Source organism: Juglans regia, chromosome 11, assembly GCF_001411555.2.
Source record: "Juglans regia cultivar Chandler chromosome 11, Walnut 2.0, whole genome shotgun sequence".
In the NCBI taxonomy this organism is placed as follows: Eukaryota; Viridiplantae; Streptophyta; class Magnoliopsida; order Fagales; family Juglandaceae; genus Juglans; species Juglans regia.
In genome coordinates this window covers 36,655,521-36,674,815 of record NC_049911.1, presented here as the reverse complement: position 1 = coordinate 36,674,815, position 19,295 = coordinate 36,655,521, and the positions used below count along the sequence as shown (strand labels likewise).

Sequence of the window (19,295 nt, the reverse complement as noted above, 5' to 3'; positions counted from 1 at the left end):
TTGAAAGCTGAAACATTCCTTTCATACGAGAGGAATGCTTCCGATCAGGTCTAGTATTTATGCAGATTTTGTTTTGACTATTAAGAAATATTGTAAGAATTTAAATTGAATTCTATTTACTTAAATATTTTGGTGTTGCTTGAGAGAAGTCAAAATATACTTTTAAATATTTAATTAAATTTATTTATTATTATTAAATTAAAAATTTGAGGAATGCTATTTAAAGAAAAAAAAATCATATTTTCTTTGAATACAAGGAAGTAAATAATATTTTCTCTTTTATAATCACGACCGTAGAGGTGTCAAATTGTGTTAACGGGTCGTGTCAATGTATATACATTATATTTAATGGGTCAATTAAAAATTTGAAGAATACTATTTAAAGAAAAAAAAATCATATTTTCTTTGAATACAAGGAAGTAAATAATATTTTCTCTTTTATAATCACGAGTAGAGGTGTCAAATTGTGTTAACGGGTCGTGTTCGTGTAGTGTCAATGTATATACATTATATTTAATGGGTCAACACAAACACAAGTCGTTAAGAATTTTGTGTCAAAATTTTAAATCCGAACATGATACGGTAAGATAACGGGATGACACGACACGACCCTTTATGACCCGTTAATGAATAAGAAATAAATTAACATGACACGACCCGTTCTGTTTCAATCCGTTTATGTTAATGGGTTGAATTAACACGATATGACGTGATACGATCCGTTTGACTTGATTGATTTTATATAAATATTTAAATATAAATAATACCTACAAAAAATAAAAATCTAACTATAAGTCTAAAATTACAATCCAAATAAATATGATCCACATAATTTGTAATTATATTCATTATTAAAATTACATCTCAAATATAATAAACAAAACATACATTGTAAATATATTAATGTTACAATCTTAAATATAATAAAAAATTAAAAATACAGATCTAAACAAATTTAGAACTTGAATAAGAAAGTAGAGTGTCCTCCTTACCCTTTAGGTTTAAGGGTATAAAGGTAAATTTAATTTTCTTAACGGATCATAATGGGTCAACTCGTTTTGATCCGAACCCATTAAGGTTAAACTCTAATTCGATTTTATCGTGTCGTATTCATATTGGATTAACGGATCATGTCATATATTGCTATCCCTAATCACGAGGAGGTAGATGGACGAAGATAATTTGAAATAAATAGAAAAAAGGAAAAATAAAATAAAAATGAGATTAATGTTAGAGGCATGGAGGTGGAAATTTATGGTCAATTGGGTCAGTCAACTGCTTCTCACAACAATGAGCCTAATAGATTGATTTCCAATAAAAAAAAAAAAAGTCTAATAGCTGACCACGGACAATGGCTGCACTCGATGCTCAACTAGTGTTTGGATATTTACGTGATTTTATATGATTCATAAATAATAATAAATAATAAAAAAAATTAATAAATAATTTGTGAATAAGAAAAATATTACTCATTATTTTTATACCACAAATTAATATGTGATTAATTATTTTTATGTTTATATTTAAACAAAAACATATTGATGTGTATATAAGTGTATTTAAATAAAATAATAAAAATAAAAAATTATATATTGATGTGTGATGTAGATAATGATAAATATAATTTTTCTTGTGAATAATAATGAATTATTAAATAATTAAGATGAGACTACTTTGCTTATCAAACACAGTTTAAGATATCGTTTGGATAGTAAATTAAGATAAAAGTTGAAAAAAATATTATTTTAAAATAAAAAAAAAATTAAATTTTTTATTATATTTTATATAAATTTTTTAAAAATTTATAATAATAAAATAAAATAATATATAAAATATTTTCACTATCCAAACCTTGGTTGAAGAACAAGTACAACAACTTATTCGAGCGGCCGAGACCGACTTCGCATTCCAGCCTTAATTGGGATGGCTTTAGACGAACGACGCTGCAGAATCTTTAGATGGGGCTGGTTTATCCCCAAACACTTGCCGCTTGTGATAGCCCACCCCACACGGAAGAAACTTTAGTGGTCCCCCCACATATAGATCAACGGTAGAAACTAAGGTCTATCACGAAATAATAATAAATAAATAAAAAACTAAGATACCCCCTTCCAAAATAATGGAACCCATCATAAAAAAGTGGGTTTTAAAGTGGGTCCCTTTTTTTAATGGACTTATATGGGTTATATTATAAGTCCTCAACTTGTAGAAATCATTTGAGAAGTAGACAAGTATAAATCATTTATGATTTTTCAATTATTTGGGATTAGATAAAAAGATGATGAAATTTTTAAGTGGTTTCAGATTTCATTCTTAAATGATACCATCTAAAAAGTTTCATATCAATGAGTATGAATGCATAACAAATAAAATTCTTATTTAATAATTTGTACTTAGAATTTTACAGATAAAATTTTGAGCACAACAATTTTTTATTTGTTTTTTCTGTTTTTAAATTAATTTTTATAAGATAAATTTATCTATATAATTATTATTCATAATCAAATAATTTAGAAATTTATCTATAAAATTCGAAAAAGATACCACTGTTACAGAGGTAATAAACACAATAAAAACGTATGTATTTAAATTCACTTTGGCTATTACAAAAAGCAAGAATCTCGGCATTGACAATTGATTTAAATGGCTATGATCTCGATTTTGTGCTCTGTTTTTTAATCATCATCGTTCTCCTTCATAGATGGGTCTTCATTTCCGTCTTTGCCCATTTCATCTCCCTGTCATGGTTGAAAACGAGTAAGCTTAAATTTTCTATACTTAAAAATATTGTTTTATACTTAAAAAGAAAAAAGTATCAATTTTGAAAAACTCGTCGAAGCATAATTTCAAAATGATTAGTCAATTTATATATTGGAAAAAACATAGAACAGAGGAAAAGTTAAACAAATTTGAGTTCCACGAGGTTTTGGAGTGCCCTTTCGAATTGGGAAATGCTTTGGGTCCCGAATTCGGGACCCAAAGTGTGTCCCGAAAGGTTTTTTTTTTTTTTTTTACTGAATGATTAAAAATATATTTTTTAATGATGTTGTGATTTTTTTATTTTTTAAAAAAATATTTATGATGATTAAAAAAATACATAAAAAAAAATTAAAAAAACAAAAAAAATAAAAAGCTTATTCGGGACACTAAATGGGTCCCGAATTCAGTGCCCTTTGGAATTTGGTTACACGATAGTCGACGAAATTTCTGGGCACCTACTTTTGCAGTTTTCAAACAAATCATTTTGGTGAACAGTGATCTCTGTCTCCCTCTCTAAACATTGGTCAATGAATCATCACCCCATGCTCTGAAGAAGTACGAACTACGAAGGCCTGGCTTTTCTCATCGGTCAAAGCTGTCATAATTGTCCTGTCAACGTAATGGCCATAGAGATATGAGATTATAATTAGATGAGATAAAAATTAAAATTTTAAAAAAATAATATTAGAATATAATTTTTATTATATTTTATATAAAAATTTAAAAAATTTATAATAATTATATAACATAAAATGAGATGATTTATATAACTTAAGAAAGAGAAAGAGAGAATAGTGATCTAAGAAAATATTTGGAAATGAGATGAGATAAAAATTTTATAAAAAGTAATTTTATATACAGTCGTAAAATATGCAAACGCCGTGCAGTCGCTTTAAAAAAGAGTGGGGTCTACTATTAAAAAATTAATTTTTTTTTATGTAAATCTCATATTTATTCACTTTTTTCAAAATGACTATACGACGTTTGCACATTCACGACTACAATTATCATTTCTCATTGTGATATATCATATCAGATTATATATATATATATATATTGTATTAGAATACATATTTTATATCATAAGAAAATATTTGTTTTTTATTAATACTATAATCAAATAATAAATAATATTATATAAAATATAATTTTTTTTCTTATTATTCTTATCACTTATCTGAATTATATCTTTTTCAAAACTGGAATGGTGTTCAAATAACACCAAATAACACACAAATATAATTGAATCGATTTGTTAGAAAATAAGAGATAAAATGTTGAATAAAAAATATTATTAAAATATTATTTTTAATTTTTAATTTGAAAAAGTTATTTTTTTTTTTTTATGTTGAAGTTTAGAAAAGTTGTAATGTTTACTTTGAAAAAGTTGTAATGATTAGTTTAAAAGTATTTGTGTTTCAGTGATGTTCGAGAAAGAAAATTATTAGTTTGAAACTTTCAAATAAAATATTAATAGTGTTATAGTAAATAATTTCTGAATAATAGTAAATAATTTGTGAATAGTAATGAACTATTGATAAATAATGGTGAAGTAGTCTAAGAACAATTTAGTTTCCAAACATTACCTCATTCATAGATTAATTTGAAGAATAATGCTACTTCTCCCGATGATGGGTCTCGACATTTTGTTTTGCTCAGTGATTAATGATGTTGTGATTTTTTTTAGATATTCAAGGATATAAAAGGGACAACCAAGGGTGTAGCACGACTCTAATTTGAAAGATCAATGGACGGAAAATGATAGAATGTGATACGTAGAAATGGTAGATTGTCATAAAATAATGGATAAATAATTTTACAACTTGGAAGAAAACAAATGCTAAACACATAATATTTTTTACAATCACGTTTTAAAATGATGGATATTATTATAAAATAGCATATAAAAGTAATATTATTTTATAAAAATATTTTCATTTTATATTATATATTGTGAAAAATATTGTGTATATCATTACTAAAAAAAAAAATCTAAAAATTATTTATCGATAATAAGATGAGATATGATAATATATAAATAAAAATAAAATAATTGAAATTAAGATTTGTTAGATCTTACCTCTCACGAAGCACGAGCATTAGTTGGTAATTGGTAGAGAAACTCGTATGGATTTGCGTCCTTATTAACCAGAAAATATGTGGGGCCAAAAGGGGGTTAACTGCACCGCAATTCAAGTTATTCCTTAATTATCTAAAGATGGGTCGGGTCCCACACAGTTGACGCAAATAGAATTATTGGATGTCTTCAAATTTATAAAAAGGGGTATTTGCCTATTTGGTCAATGGAAATGGTGTATTAATTTTCGTAGACCAAAGTGTGAGTGTGCAATCAACATGGACAGATAAGTTCGTCATACATCAGCCTCGTGCTGGTCGTGCATCATGCACGCTACGCTACTTTATGTATTCGTTTCCTCAACTCATCAATTTTTGTTGAGGCAGTTATAAAGAAAATACTTAAAAATAATATTACAAATTAACCTAATTTTATATGATTTATTACATATATTTTATAATAAAAATAATTTTATAATCTAATAAATCACATCAAATCACATTAGCTTATGAAATTATTTTTATAAAATCATTTTGTGACTAGAGTATTTTTTTTTTCTTTCGTTAATATAAATATATGCATTAGCTACTATTTACTTTCACACTCTATACTTATAATTTTTTTTTCATAAAGTGTGAGTATTTTTCATAAGATGTCGGGTAGTAAATAGTGATTGATGAGAATAATTTTTCATACAAATAATGTTTGCTTGAATTTGAAAGAAGAATAATTTTTATCATCAGTTACTATTTACTACCCCATGGCCCATACCCCACAATCCACACCTTATGAAAATTATTCCATATTTTATGAAAAAAAAAAACTGTAAGTATAAAATGTAGGAATGAATAATAACTGATGTATAGCAAAACTCTTGAAATAAATGGATATAACTCCCACTTTCTTAATTAGGAACTTAAATTAAATTTTTATAAATTAATTCTGATCCAATAAATGGTGGGTGATTCGGACTCCTCTTTTATTTCCAAATACAAGTCTCTCTCTCTCTCTCTCTCTCTATATATATATATATTCATAATGAATTACGCAATAATGAAATTAGATAAACCGCCTCACAATTACAAAAACTATATTATATATATACACACACACAGAAGGATAATAATCAAATCTAGAGTTTGATCGGATTTTATTCCAATGAGTAAAAGGGACGGGGGAATATTTTCCGTGATAAGGCTAGAGACGGCCAACAAAATTTGGGTTGTGATGAATCGTGGAGACAAATGGCCGTCGTTTTGCCCAAATTCTTCTGGATATGCCTATAGACAAGATATATCCTTGAAAATTAAGATACGTATATCTCAAAAGGTCAATCGGTTGTCAATGAGCTACCAAAAAAGGAGCAGCAGCCATGATTGTGAGCTCATTCTCAAGGGTTAGGGTTGCACTCAGAATATATTCTTTCAAATGGTCACTAGAAAAAGGACATTCCCTTTGTCATCATAAGCTTTTGAAATTTGTTAGAGATAGTGGATATAAGCATATGGACGAGTGATGAAAGCAAAAGGCATTTTCGACAAAAGCTAAAACCGCTACTACTACTTGTGTTTCACTTTGATAAAAGGGAAGAAAAAATCATTTGGCAACCTAAAGAGATTCATTTCTGCTCCATCTCTATGCATATAATTCTTGCCTATTCCCCAGGCGAAATTAATGCATCTTATAAACTTGCTTTATCATTTGCTTGGCATGTTTTTATTTGCAAATTGGACAATTGAAGCTACAGCAATCCAGTCCTGAATGATTCGTCTCAAAACTAAGCACAGGTTGGGAAGCTTTGTACCAAACAAGGTGTTCGTCGAGACAGAGAAGTAAAAAAAGATCAATCTTATTGCGGGTGATGACAAAAATATGCGAAATCTATTCCACTATCCACTATAGGGGGCCTAGATTTGGGCTAGAAAAAAGGAATCATATAAAGCTTAGGAAATGAGCGTTTGTCCAATCATTGAAACCAATTTCACCGGTGACTATCAATTTGCCACTAGCACGTAGCAGCATCTCCCAAGGGGTTGATGTTGATCAGCTTGATCCCAACTCATGCCCCCTATAATAATTTAAAAATGTTTGATTGGTCTCTAATCTATTGTTATAATCAACTCTATCAGAAACGAAACTTTCTGTATTGCCTTTCTAAACAGTCTCAAGGTAAGAGAATTCAGATTTTATTTATTTATTCCACTTGAAATGGAGAAAATCCACCCAGCACACAAGTTGGATATATTTTAGGCGTTGTCTAATTAGGTGGGACAAGTGAAATGATTAAAACATCGAATATTTTGTACTAAACAAATACTCAATTCATTTCCAGTGAAATTGAGAAAATTCTTATCCAAAAATCCATATGGCTCAACTAGCTGATCTGAGATAAATACACTACATTTTAAGCATAAGTTCGAACTAGACTGATTTTTTAATTTTTTTTTGTTTTTTCAAGTAGAATACATTGTCATAAACAATCCAATTTTCACATGAAATCGACTCAATTAATACAAGCAACAACACCTTCCCTGCACAAAAGTTGTTGGCCACACTACAATTTTCTATTCCTTGTGCTCTAATTTCACACTACAATATTATGCTTGGCCCCCCGAACATTTTTCAGCATTTTCAGTTGGTTTGAACTATGGCTGAGAAGAGTAATTTGTTGATATCCTTAGAGTCCGATTCGTGCTGCTCATCCCCTGCATAAGAAACAATTAACTGCTCAATATATGGTATAAAAAGAACTTTCTTGCCTTGCTAGCATTGTCCTCGGCAACTTATTAAATACCGATCTAGCCCGTCAGGAAAAGTGTTAGTTCTTGCACCAAACAGAACACATTTCCCCACTATCTGCCTTTTATATCCAACTCATACAGTCCTATCTGTCAATGCTGCTAATAAAGTGCACTGTTACGATCTTAAACAGCCACCCAATCCCATCTCGGCTGCCCTATACTGCTTAGCTATGAAAAGCTTAAGGGCTAAATTAGGTCAAATACAGACATAAATGGAGCAAACGAGGCAACATAACACAGTGAAACATATAATGAGCACAATAACCAAACTACATTTTAATTCTGAGATTCACACAATCCATGACTGACATGTCCGGTTCATCACTTGATTCCAACTTAATGCTGTGTATACGGTTAAGCAGAAACTTACTGCCATCCATTTTATTTTATCAAAACATCACATCTCAGATCATGTTGAGTTCGCACATATGATAAGAACATTGCGTTTTTTTTGTTTTTTGTTTTATAAGTGGATAAGAACATAGCTTTTATGAACTATAAGTTTTCCTTCATTAATCATCAATCATCCCTCGTCAGTATAGTTTGAAGAAACATGAAAATCAAGTGCAGCTATAAAACCTCACCTGTCCTGGATCTGACTTGAACTGCCCACTCATCAACGACCTGCATATTTGACGACCAAAAGGTGATGAGCTTGTCTTCCTAGAATCAATGAAGAGAAGTGACAAACTGAATGTAGCAGGGCTCATTTGTGTATGCTTTATCAGTATGATGAAAGCTACCAATTACATTTTCAGAGGTATTTCCCAACAAGAAAAGCCCCGCCATGTGTTCAATCTTGGTTGCTTGCTGGCAAGTGGTGCAAACACTCCATACACCACTTGGAAAAAAGGCAACCTTTCCAATAAATAAGCTTTTGTTTTGAGGCGTAGGAAGAAGTACAACCTTCTAAATAATAGTTAACAAGGTCAAATAATAAATTCTAGGTTCTCCAATTGGTTGCTGTAAAGATGGGAGAAACTGAGTTTTGTTTGGTTTTCTTTCACGCTGGCAATAGGATTGAGAAAAAAGTTTGAAGTTACAAACAAGTTTATTGATTGCTCTCAATTTGAAGAGAGTATCAACTAAGTAAAGGATTGGAGAAGAGAAAAAGTTACCCAAAAATCATATACCATCGATATAAGTAGGAGAACTAAAAAGTTTTAGCTTTGCAATCCAAATGAAACGTAATATGCAACAGAGGCACTCAATTTTTATGCGACTTCCAGAATGTTTACCAGACTATATTGTGGAGAACATGTGATGTTCCTACATGTAAGTTTCGATCTCTTCCATTGGAATTGTGATAAAAAATAGTTCACATTTCAATTAGGTTTAGAATATTTATACTGTCAAAGATTCAAACATGTAGGTAGGCAGCAAATTTCTACCATTAATGATTTAAGCAACACAAGTGAAGTCCACCAAGACATATCTCAGGACTAAAAAATACCTGGTTGAAATTAGCATACGCAGGGTCATCAGAATCACTGGTGAAGGGGATGCCCACAGAAGCTTGCATCCGCTGCAGCAAACTTCTGTTCCCCACAAGAGTGGTTTGAGCCTTATCAATCAAATCCTGAAAGTGCAATCAGTAATAAATAAAAATTAACTTCAGAGGCCACTCCCTTCTCTTTCCCATAAGTAACAAGACTTCATTAAAAAAAAAAAAAAACATACTCCCACTATTTTCTTATTTTGTAACGGATTTTTCTTCATCACTTAGAACAGCATAGAACATAGAATAAGCGGTCACATCATATAATCAGGTCTTCATGTAGTGAGATATCATTTTCCAGAAACAAGAATGAGATGATATTATTGATATATGCAGTCAGAGATTAGAATATATCTCTTCCTTTAAAGTTTAAAGTGATCAAAGAAGAAAGTACCTGTTTGGCAGCCAGAAGTTCATGACACTGTTCTTTCAAGGTCAACAGATCTTCTTGTATCTTCTTTATTCTAGACACTAATTTCATTGGATTTGCCTGCAGAAAACATTCAAAATATGAAATCCCCCCATCACAACCATAATGGGAATAATTCCAAGACCAAAAGGAAATGTATGTAAATGACATCATTGCTCTGGTTTCCACTGCCCAAGTAGCTGGAAGAAAGAAAGGAAATGAAATTTGAAAAATAAATGAGAAAATAAATATTGAAGGCCCATGTTAACACTTACTTGGCTCCTATATGAATGGACATAAAATAGACTATAAACGAGCCCTCAAACAAGTCAAACCTTATTAAAAAACAAAGAGCTGCCAAATGAAGCAAGCAATACACTTTGAAGTTTATTTTCTTCAGCTTTTTCACAGAAACCATCTAAATTCATATTAATCATTTTTTAAACCTTCCTTAAACCGTTTTCAACCTTCTCTTTCTCTCTCTCTAACTTCTCCCCTGGTCTTGCTCTTTCTCAAACCATCTCTTTACTTATCAAAAAATAAATCAAATATCATCATTAGAGTCCAAAACTAAAAGATGAGATATTTCCTACTGCAACAGTTTCCTCGCAGCTTCCTAGCAATCAAACAGTGCCTATAACCAGGAATACAAATTTTTAAAACTTTTTTCCTAAGTAAACAATTAAAAAAGTAACGAAATTCAACTTTAGAAAGTAAAATAGTTTTCTTATCAGTAAAGAAAGTAAAATAGAAAATGAAAAATTGGGTTCCCACATTTATCTTTTCAAACGAAACAATACCTTGCATGAGGTTTACCTCCAACACAAGACTCAGCATGATATTCAAAGCCCAGCACCAGCTGCTTTATTTCTCATTTGATAATGAAAAGCTTCGGATTTGAGTCCTTTTTATCTTCCAGAAGATATTTCAATTTCATAATTACCGAAAACAGAAATTGAAAAACCGATATTTCTCAGAGTTTTCTAGGAAAACCAAACAAACTTAGAATTAAGAGACAAAAAAAACACATGTATTTACCATATAAGAAATGGAAATAATAAAAGTCAAGGAATAATGCCGAAATTAGGGAATAGACTGTTCTTACATTGTCTGGGTACACTTGTTGAAACTCCTTCTCGAGCCTGTGCTGAACCACGGTCAGATCGTGGTTCGCCTTTGTGAAGAGGTTCACCAAGCTGTCCGTTGCTTGATGGTGTTCGTGACTGTGCTCCATTCTCTCTCTCTCTCTAGGGTTTTTCACTCGAACAAATCCCCGCCTGTTGCCCTGAGTTTTGATTTTGATTTTGATTTTGATTTTGATTTTGATTCTTGGCGGAGCAACATGTTTAGGTTTGACTTTGACCAAAAAGAAAGAAAGAAAGAAGACCTTTTCCGTCCTTTTCTCGTATCGGGTAACGTTACGCCGTTATCTATATTGTAAGTTCTAGTAACAATTTTTAACGTTGGGAAATTATTTGTACCGTATTCGGATATGCAAGTGCCAAGTGTAGCACATTTCTTTAAAAAATATAACATGACAAATCTTACTTTAATGGTAGATGGAGATCTCGAATCTATATGAAAAATATCATTTTAAATTTTAACGGTAGATTTTATTATTTTTCAAAAAAAAGGCGCCACGTTCTATATATGTATTTAACATTATTTTTTAACAATAGAATAAATCATAGATTATGTTTAAAATCAAGAACAAAATTGCCAAAACTTTGACAATCTTACAGTTTTTTCAGACGTTTAGCCTTGCTAAGTATTTGCTTGGATATAAGCATGTATATTAAATACAAGATTTTTACTATATATCAGTCACTATTTACCTAATACTTCACACTTGACAGTTTCTTTTTATAGGATATAGGGTGTGAGGTAATAAAAAATAAAAAATCTATATAACCTTTTACTATTCACACAACCTCTACATACCACACTTTTTTTAATTATTATTATTTTTTTCTTTTATCAAATATTTAATAGATGAATAATGAATAAAAAAATTGAATTATTTTAAAAATATTAAACTCAAAAAAAATTAAAAAATTAAAAAAAATGGTGTGTAGAGATTGAGAGATTGTGTAGCATTGCACAATAAAAAATAGTTGATAAAAGAATTATTATTTCATGAGAGATACATACTCCATGAGAGTGGAACATATTTTACTAATTTCGATAAATTTTCAAGTTTTTATTATCATATCATTTTTTTTTTTTGATAAATCATATCATATTTTCAAGTATAAAGAAAACCTTCAACATTTATAAATTAATTATATATTGACGGAGAGACTTTCGTTACTCTTTACCAAATGGGTTGGGCTTACGTTGGTACCTCTGAATGGTGAGTCTAGGCCACGCACAACCTCTCGCATGGTCCGAATTCTGGTCCAAAGACGAACGTACGTGTTCTTATTTCTCACAGCACACTCCTACGGAGAAAAGCACCCCTCTCTCCGAAGACAAAGACCTTCCCCCTCCGGCGAAACTTCGACTTAAAATGGGGAGCGAGGAAGAGAGACTTCTAGAGAACCAGCTAGAATTTCAATTGCAAGATCAAAGAGATTCACTTGCTACTCTAAACGAAGCCCTAGCCTCTGACCCCGCCAATCCCGAGCTTCTCTCGGTACGTCCTCTCTTTTGTGCGGCCTCCTTTCGTCACCCAATGATTTTATTTTTTTAATCTTAGGGTTTCCGTTGATTGGGAGTCAATATTTTGATAATATCGAATTAACCGATGAAATGCGGTTTTTAAACTAGGAAGAAGAGTTTTTGCTGGTTGTCCAGTCCGAACAATCATTAATGTCGGTATTGGTTTTGCACTTCCAAATTGTTTCTCTTTAGTTTAACTGTTTTAAGGGTTTATTGTAGATCGGGTGTGCCCATTTTTGCACATCTCGAAGCTTCGGTATTACAAACTTTGAATTCAATTTTGTTGAAGTTAATAAAAACGGCGTTGCTTTACCGAGTTATTTCACTGCTCCCTCCCTTTGTGTACGTTGGTTTTTTGTCATTGCCTAATTCTTCCACTAGCTGAAGAGTATAAATTTTTCAAAGGTGTTGGATGCATTGATGTTTATTCACTTTGGAAATCGTTTCAAGACGCCACAGTAAAATTGCAGATACTTTTCTTTTGATGTCATTATGGCTCCTGCTACTTGATAGACTCAACTGTTATGTTCACTCAGGTTCATGAGGAGCTTGTTCAGGCAATAAAAGATGCAGAGGAAGGACTTTTTCACCTAAAGCGTGCACGATTGCTACGAGAAGCTGATTCGGCGCTCCATGGTTTCAACCCCACATCTGAGGATGTTAAAGTCGAGCCTCTTGACTCAGCAGACATTGAAACGGAACCACTGGAGGAGCAAATTTGCTCGGTTGGATCAAAATGTAGATTCCGTCACACTGATGGCCGATGGTACACGGGTCGAGTCGTTGAGTCAGACAGTTTTGATTCTGCAAAGATTTCTTTTCTTACACCAACAGCCGAAAATATGTTGGTATGCACAATTTTTTTATCCTCTGTTTTCTGCGTGGCCTTGTCAAAATCGTATATTTCCCTTTTGATTTTGGGAAAAAAAAAATCTTTCGCTTCTGTTTTCAACCATGAATTTTGTGGTTGCATGCACAAATAATGCGTGTATCTCCATAACATATTTGATCGAGGTGTTAGTGTCACATGGCATTCTACTCGAGGGTTCCAGAAAGCTACATTTTAGTTATGAGATATGAACTTTACTCGGGATTTATTCAGTTATTATAGTGTTCAGTAAAACAAATTACATATGCCACGCATAAAAATTGAATTGCTCTTATTTTAGTAGAAAAAAGAAATCCATGATATCATTAGTCACTGGGCACTGTACCCATATGTCTTATTTGGTTGAACTTAATGATTACTCCCTAAAACATAGATATTCAACATTTGAATGGTTCCTTGCAAGTTTAGAGTCATAGAAGATCTGATGTAAGCTAGTTTCGGGGGAAGCGTGGCAGGTGTAATAATTTGAATATTTTCTTGTTTGTTTTATACATGAGTATAAATGCATGGGTACATGTAAACAATACATTATGTATCTTTCTCATTTGATCGTGTTACCTTTTGCTGGGGAAATTTGGTAGCAATTACAAAATGCCTGTTAAGCACCTCTAACATAGATTATAAGAATGTACAGACACATCTGCACATGCAATTACAAGTTTAGTGAAATGGATTTTCTTTTTCTTGTAAGAGAAAAGCAATTTACATAATGTTGTTAGGCATCGGTTTGTGCTACCATAACTGAAAAATAATTTGCGTAGGCTGTTGAGTAAAACACCATGGTACTTGTGCAGATGTGCAAGTTCTTTCTACAACAACGATGTCGATTCGGTACTAATTGTCGCTTATCACATGGTATGTTGCAATTGTTTCAATTATATGAGTAGAAATCTTGCAATTTTGTTTGAAAAATTGTTACTTTTCTCATGTGTGCATTGTTATTGCCATTCATTGCAATGCATAGTATGAGGTGAATGGGAGGATATAGGCAGCCTCTACGTTAGAAAGGCAGCTTGCAGATGAAGGTCATTATGATGAACCTAGAAAATCAAAGAAACTTGCTTGGTCTCGAGTTTGCTTCTTATAGAAGGTGATAGAATTGCTTGGCATTAGTCTTGCCAACAGAAGAGAAATGTGGCAACTGTGATAGAACTATTCACAATATGAATTCATGGTTTTTTAATCAAATGGTGCAAGATTTATTTGCCTATTATACATCTATTATAGCGTCACACGGCGACTATGTTCTATCATTGTCCTTGTATTTATCATTTGCTCATGTGGTTACTTCCAGCTTCTTAAAGCGTACATGGGTTTGATGGGTACAGGTGTTGATGTCCCAATGTCCTCCTTGAAGAAGTACATCCCAACAATTTGGGATCAGTCACTTGTGGGTTCAAGTATTTGGGCAATATCAGATAGTAAATCTGGCATTTGGAGAGAAGCTGAACTTGAATCGTGGGATGACAAACTTGGAGAAGGGCAAGTTGTTTTCCGAGATGATGGAAGCTCTGCAAAGCTTGGGCCAGATGCAATCTCATTATCTGAATATGCCCAAGTGAGTGATGATGAGGAGAGTGATTCCAGCTCTGAACAGTCTGATTCTAGCAATTATGAAGAAGATTCACAAGGTATAGGGTTTCTTGAAAGCACCACCCAGCAGAGAGGAATCCAGACAGAAACTACCATATTTGCCAAGTGGGAGAATCACACCAGGGGTATAGCTTCAAAAATGATGGCCAATATGGGTTATCGTGACGGGATGGGTTTAGGAGCTTCTGGACAGGGAATGTTGAATCCCATCAATGTGAAGGTCCTTCCACCAAAGCAATCTCTCGATCACGCTCTTGAGTCTTGTGAAGGTGAAGAGACCAACGAGAGTCAAGGGAAGAAGCGGAGCAGAGGTGGTAAGAGGAAACGTGATAAGAAGTTTGCAGCATTGGCTAGGGCTGCAAAGGAAGAAAAGGAATTGCGACCAGATGTCTTTAGTCTTATCAATAACCAACTCGCAATGCATAGTGAAGCTCTAAATGGTGGGTCAGGAAAGAAGCATCAAAATAGAGGTTCTGGGGAGGGGAAGAAAGTAGATAGGCGGGCTCTGATTGCTTATGATGATGAGGTAAAGGACTTGAGGATGCGAATCGAGAAGCTTGAAGAAATGGTTAACAGAAACCGGAAGGAGAAGGTGGTTTACGAAGCTGCCATGAGAAAATTAAACGAGACTCGGAAAGCTTTAGCGGAGGCTGAGGCAGCTCAGGCATCAGCATCTAATGCAGTTGTAAGTGGAGAAAAAGAAAAAAGATGGCTCAAGTTTTAAGATGGTTGAATTATGCTTTTCACCCACAAACTACCAACTGTTTTTCATTTTGCACCCTAAACTTTGTATGCTAAACTACATATATATTTTTTTCAATTTGGACTCTCGGTCAGATACTGACCGTTAAATGAATGATTGGCCATGTGTCACAATCTTAATGTTAGATCTTAACTGAGGGTGTAATTGAAAAATATAGGTAGATTAGGGTGGAAGCTGAAACTTTTGGTAGTTTGGGGTGCATAGTGAGAAACAAGTGATGGTTTGTGAGTGAAAAGTGTAAGAATTTTTTTGTATAGTTTATCGATAACCATGCTTGATGAGCAGAGATAGCTTTTTGGCACATGGATTGTTGTAGATGAATAGAAGGCGTTCAGCCACGAAGTTAGGGTCGTTATGAAGCTACTATCTCTGACCGAAAGCAATTACACTTATTTTACGTTGTTTTTACCTGTAAGGAGCAATTGATCAATTGTAACTTGTTATTAAATCTTGAATTTTAGTGCTGGTTATTTGTACTTGAAAGTAGCCGGGCCCGCTTTCCCGTTACTCATTTAATAGGGTTGAAACTAGCATGCTTTCTTCAAAACTCTGCTGCATTAGTAAGGTTTTCTCTTGTGAAAAACACACATCACTTGTTATGTATTTGTTGACGCTTGAAGAAGTTGAACCTGTTGTGACTCCAAAAGTACATACTAGAGATCAGGCGCTGATGCTACCACTGGGTTGTCAGTAATCCCTGGTTTTTTTTAATCCCATCTACACTTTAAGAGATCGTGGTGACAGCAGGTCATCCGACGTATTACATTATCATCACTTACTAATTCAGTGATCGTATATTTATTTATTTATCTTAACTTGTAATAGACTTGATTGCCTTTCAACTCAATTGGACTCCAACTATGAGGCAGCTGTTGGGGCTAGATACTAACGCACAAATCGCAAATGAAGAGAGTTGGCTGTGCTAAATCTCGGTTCAAGCATGACCATGGCTGAAAAAGGCGAAACTGATCGACTCGAAGCCGATAGACAGATAAATGGTATAAATTTGAGAAACAATTGCAATAAAAATCTTGACCGTAGAATCAACTCCAACACCACAATCTACATTGGAGTGCCACATTATATTTTCATTGTCCTTTGTAATCCTATGGGTTCTTTTCCTCCCTGAAGTAACAAACGTACCATTTGATATATTACAATCTCCTATGTGTCCTAATGAAGTTGGTTGTATTCAGTGCAACGGCAGTTGAGCATCCATAAGCTCCAGCAGAGCACACGGTTGCCAGTACTAAAAGAAGGGCCTTCCACTGCCTTCCAGACACTAGGATTGCCAATGCGGTCAGTGTAAGAGCCATAACAGAAAGGGCATTTTTCCAGGCTTGGAAAGCTTTAATGACTGTTCTGCATCCCTTGCAATGGATTACATGCCGGAAATACCGGTTTGCCAAGTTTGGAGCATACATTGTTCCAATCCCTCCCTTAGCTGGTGCAGATGCTGAAACTCCGGCAACCAGTCCAGCCGGTGCATGTTCCACCACAGCAGGCTCCTTGGGCAATGAAATGGTGCTGTGCCCAAAATGATAAGGCATTCCATGCCCTACTTTGTCCATCCACTTACGGTATTCAGCTACCCATGTGTCAGAGGATTTTAGATTAAGGTATAGCTCCTTGGTGGCAACTTTAGACTTCATTAGAATCTCATTTTGGGACGAGAGGAAACCCATATCTTGCTCAAAGACCTTAGCTCCATTCTGATGGAAGTACCATTGTGGGAACAACTTCGCCAAGGGGGATCTTTTTGTAGTTCCAAACCTTACAATAAGCATGGATTTCCCTTGCCCAGTTGGTCTACAAAGGAATAGGCCTGTGAAGTAATGCTTCTCCCCATTCTCATCAAGAAGTTCCCGGTTATTTTGAAGAACACAAGGTGCTTCAAATCGTAAGAAATTTGGCAGAGGTTTATCCTTTGCTTTACCCCACCAGCCCGCAAATCCTCGATCAGTACGTTCAGTCACCTCAAAACCTAATGGTTGAGCATCCTCCCTTTTTGCACTCCAATCTGTTCTGTCATGTGAAATTGGAATGTGGGCGGGATCCATGAGGTTCTCAAGAAGTATGGAGTGATCATAAGGAAGCTCGTGGGTGGTGGAAGTATCCTGAAAACCTGGCCTGGCAAAGTTCTCAAACCAGGGTAGTTTATTAAGGTTCGGTGGTGTCTTCTGTGACATCCACACCCACACAACACCTTGTGAGTCTCTCACCTCATACGTTCTGAGGCAAGCTGATCGAGGAATTTTGGCCTCAGCTGGAAGCTGTAGCAGATAAGTTTGAGATCATTGGCTTGGATTTGGGAAGTAGATGAGCATTCCTTGTAGTCAAAAACAAAAATGGAGACAATGTAAACTAAGACATACCTGGGGTATCTTCACACATTTACCATCACCTTCAAATTGCCAGCCATGGTACAGACATTCTAGTCTTCCATCAATCAATTGGCCTTCAGATAACTTTGCTAACCTATTGCATCAAGCAGTGAATAAAGGTAAAAGTTTTTTTCATCATGGAATTAATATTTCAGAAGCTACCATGCTTTCATCAAATGTATGACATGATGAAGATCTTATATCAACGATTCAAACTGCAGAACACAGTATCATAACAAGAAACAAAGAGAGTTAGAAAGGTATTTCAGTTTCTTTTAGTTGGTCATCTAATTCAGGCGTAGCCCATGCGCAACAAAATAGCTGCTATATTAGCTTGTAACCAATACCAAAAGTCAGATTTAATGCCTTGACCACGATTATCCTTGATGAAGTGTTTACGCATTCATCAGTTTTTTACTCCATCCTTTCATTTGAAGTAGAATGAACATAAAAGGACCAACATTTAGTGCATATTTCCCATAAATAACAGCAAAAGTAGCATTCAATACAATCAAAGTTTCTCCCTGGAGCATGAATTGCAAAACCTAAATTCAACCTCAATTTTATGATCCTACGTGAGCGCAGTCAAACTCAAAAGTATCCCTTTCGAAAGCCAATCCATATTTGGGTTCCTAGAAACCCGAAATAGAGAAACAAAACTGAATCTATATTCTAAGTTTCTCGATTCCTCCGATATATATCTGATACAGTTCAATGAGATGATCGTGGAATCTTTACCAGACTTTACCTGTGGGGGCAGCGATCCTCGTAACAGCGAAGCTGCCGATTCCCGTCCCGATACAAGACGACATGTTTGTCATACACGGTGAGACCCAGAGGTGCGTCATCGGGCACGTCCTGGGCGAGGTAAAGCGGGTACCATTCTTCCGTCCAATCGTAGTCCGCCACGACCCTCTCACCTCGCCGCTCTTCCTCACTGCCAGGACCCACAAGAACCTTGTGATCACCTTCCTCCTCCTCCTCCTCTTCCTCCTGGTTGGCATCAATTGGAGGCACAGCTTTGATGTCAGCGACTGCACCACACTTGCTGTTGCTTTTTCTTACAAGTAGTGGCTGTCTGTGGGGTTGTGAAAGATAAAGAAGGGGAGGTACTGGTACAATTAGTTTGTGGGCAGGCGGGGTCGATAGAGAGAAAGAGAGTAAAGGGTTGTGGGAGGGAAATGAACACAGCAAAGCCATTTTTGGTTGTGAAGTGTGACTGGTGAAGTGAGTAGATGTTGTTGCAGATGAAATGCAAGATGAAGCCATACACCAGAGAGAGAGAGAGAGAGGGGTCAGGGTGTTGCTTGCAAGAGTGTGGCACCACTCTGGGCCACACAACTTAGGACTTAAGGAGCAGTTGGTCAATTCCGGTTGGTCACGTAACATTCCTACTGAGGTTCCGTGCCAAGAGCATTCGCAGTAGTAGGCTTAAATTTTAGTCTCAAAATAATTTAAGT

At 34.3% G+C, this 19,295-nt stretch overlaps 3 protein-coding genes across 3 annotated transcripts; 1 reads left to right on the top strand and 2 right to left on the bottom strand.

Moving 5' to 3' along the window:
* Nucleotides 1-7,250: 7,250 nt before the first annotated feature.
* Nucleotides 7,251-10,868, bottom strand: LOC109005193 (spindle and kinetochore-associated protein 2). Its single transcript, XM_018983999.2, has 5 exons — nt 10,651-10,868; nt 9,531-9,626; nt 9,092-9,217; nt 8,223-8,262; nt 7,251-7,542 (listed from the first exon to the last, which is right to left on the bottom strand). Exons 1-5 carry the CDS (start codon nt 10,777-10,779, stop codon nt 7,469-7,471), a joined length of 465 nt encoding a protein of 154 aa, XP_018839544.1. The 5' UTR covers nt 10,780-10,868; the 3' UTR covers nt 7,251-7,468.
* A 1,027-nt stretch (nt 10,869-11,895) lies between these two features.
* LOC109005195 (zinc finger CCCH domain-containing protein 22) lies at nt 11,896-15,752 on the top strand. Its single transcript, XM_018984001.2, has 4 exons — nt 11,896-12,180; nt 12,743-13,054; nt 13,890-13,950; nt 14,424-15,752. Exons 1-4 carry the CDS (start codon nt 11,896-11,898, stop codon nt 15,410-15,412), a joined length of 1,647 nt encoding a protein of 548 aa, XP_018839546.2. The 3' UTR covers nt 15,413-15,752.
* A 650-nt stretch (nt 15,753-16,402) lies between these two features.
* On the bottom strand, nt 16,403-19,163 carry LOC109005194 (protein TIC 55, chloroplastic). The gene is made up of 3 exons (XM_035682812.1): nt 18,584-19,163; nt 17,827-17,929; nt 16,403-17,724 (listed from the first exon to the last, which is right to left on the bottom strand). Exons 1-3 carry the CDS (start codon nt 19,102-19,104, stop codon nt 16,606-16,608), a joined length of 1,743 nt encoding a protein of 580 aa, XP_035538705.1. The 5' UTR covers nt 19,105-19,163; the 3' UTR covers nt 16,403-16,605.
* Between the last annotated feature and the right edge of the window lie 132 nt (nt 19,164-19,295).

Coding starts and splice junctions, on each gene's coding strand:
- LOC109005193 (XM_018983999.2), bottom strand. CDS start 10,779: ATGGAGCACAGTCACGAACACCATCAAGCAACGGACAGCTTGGTGAAC. Junction 9,218..9,530: donor AACTTCTGGCTGCCAAACAG/GTACTTTCTTCT, acceptor TTGCACTTTCAG/GATTTGATTGATAAGGCTCA. Junction 7,543..8,222: donor TCAAGTCAGATCCAGGACAG/GTGAGGTTTTAT, acceptor TTTCTTATGCAG/GGGATGAGCAGCACGAATCG.
- LOC109005195 (XM_018984001.2), top strand. CDS start 11,896: ATGGTGAGTCTAGGCCACGCACAACCTCTCGCATGGTCCGAATTCTGG. Junction 13,055..13,889: donor CAACAGCCGAAAATATGTTG/GTATGCACAATT, acceptor GTACTTGTGCAG/ATGTGCAAGTTCTTTCTACA. Junction 13,951..14,423: donor TAATTGTCGCTTATCACATG/GTATGTTGCAAT, acceptor TGATGGGTACAG/GTGTTGATGTCCCAATGTCC.
- LOC109005194 (XM_035682812.1), bottom strand. CDS start 19,104: ATGGCTTCATCTTGCATTTCATCTGCAACAACATCTACTCACTTCACC. Junction 17,930..18,583: donor GAGGATCGCTGCCCCCACAG/GTAAAGTCTGGT, acceptor TTGATGCAATAG/GTTAGCAAAGTTATCTGAAG. Junction 17,725..17,826: donor AATGTGTGAAGATACCCCAG/GTATGTCTTAGT, acceptor TATCTGCTACAG/CTTCCAGCTGAGGCCAAAAT.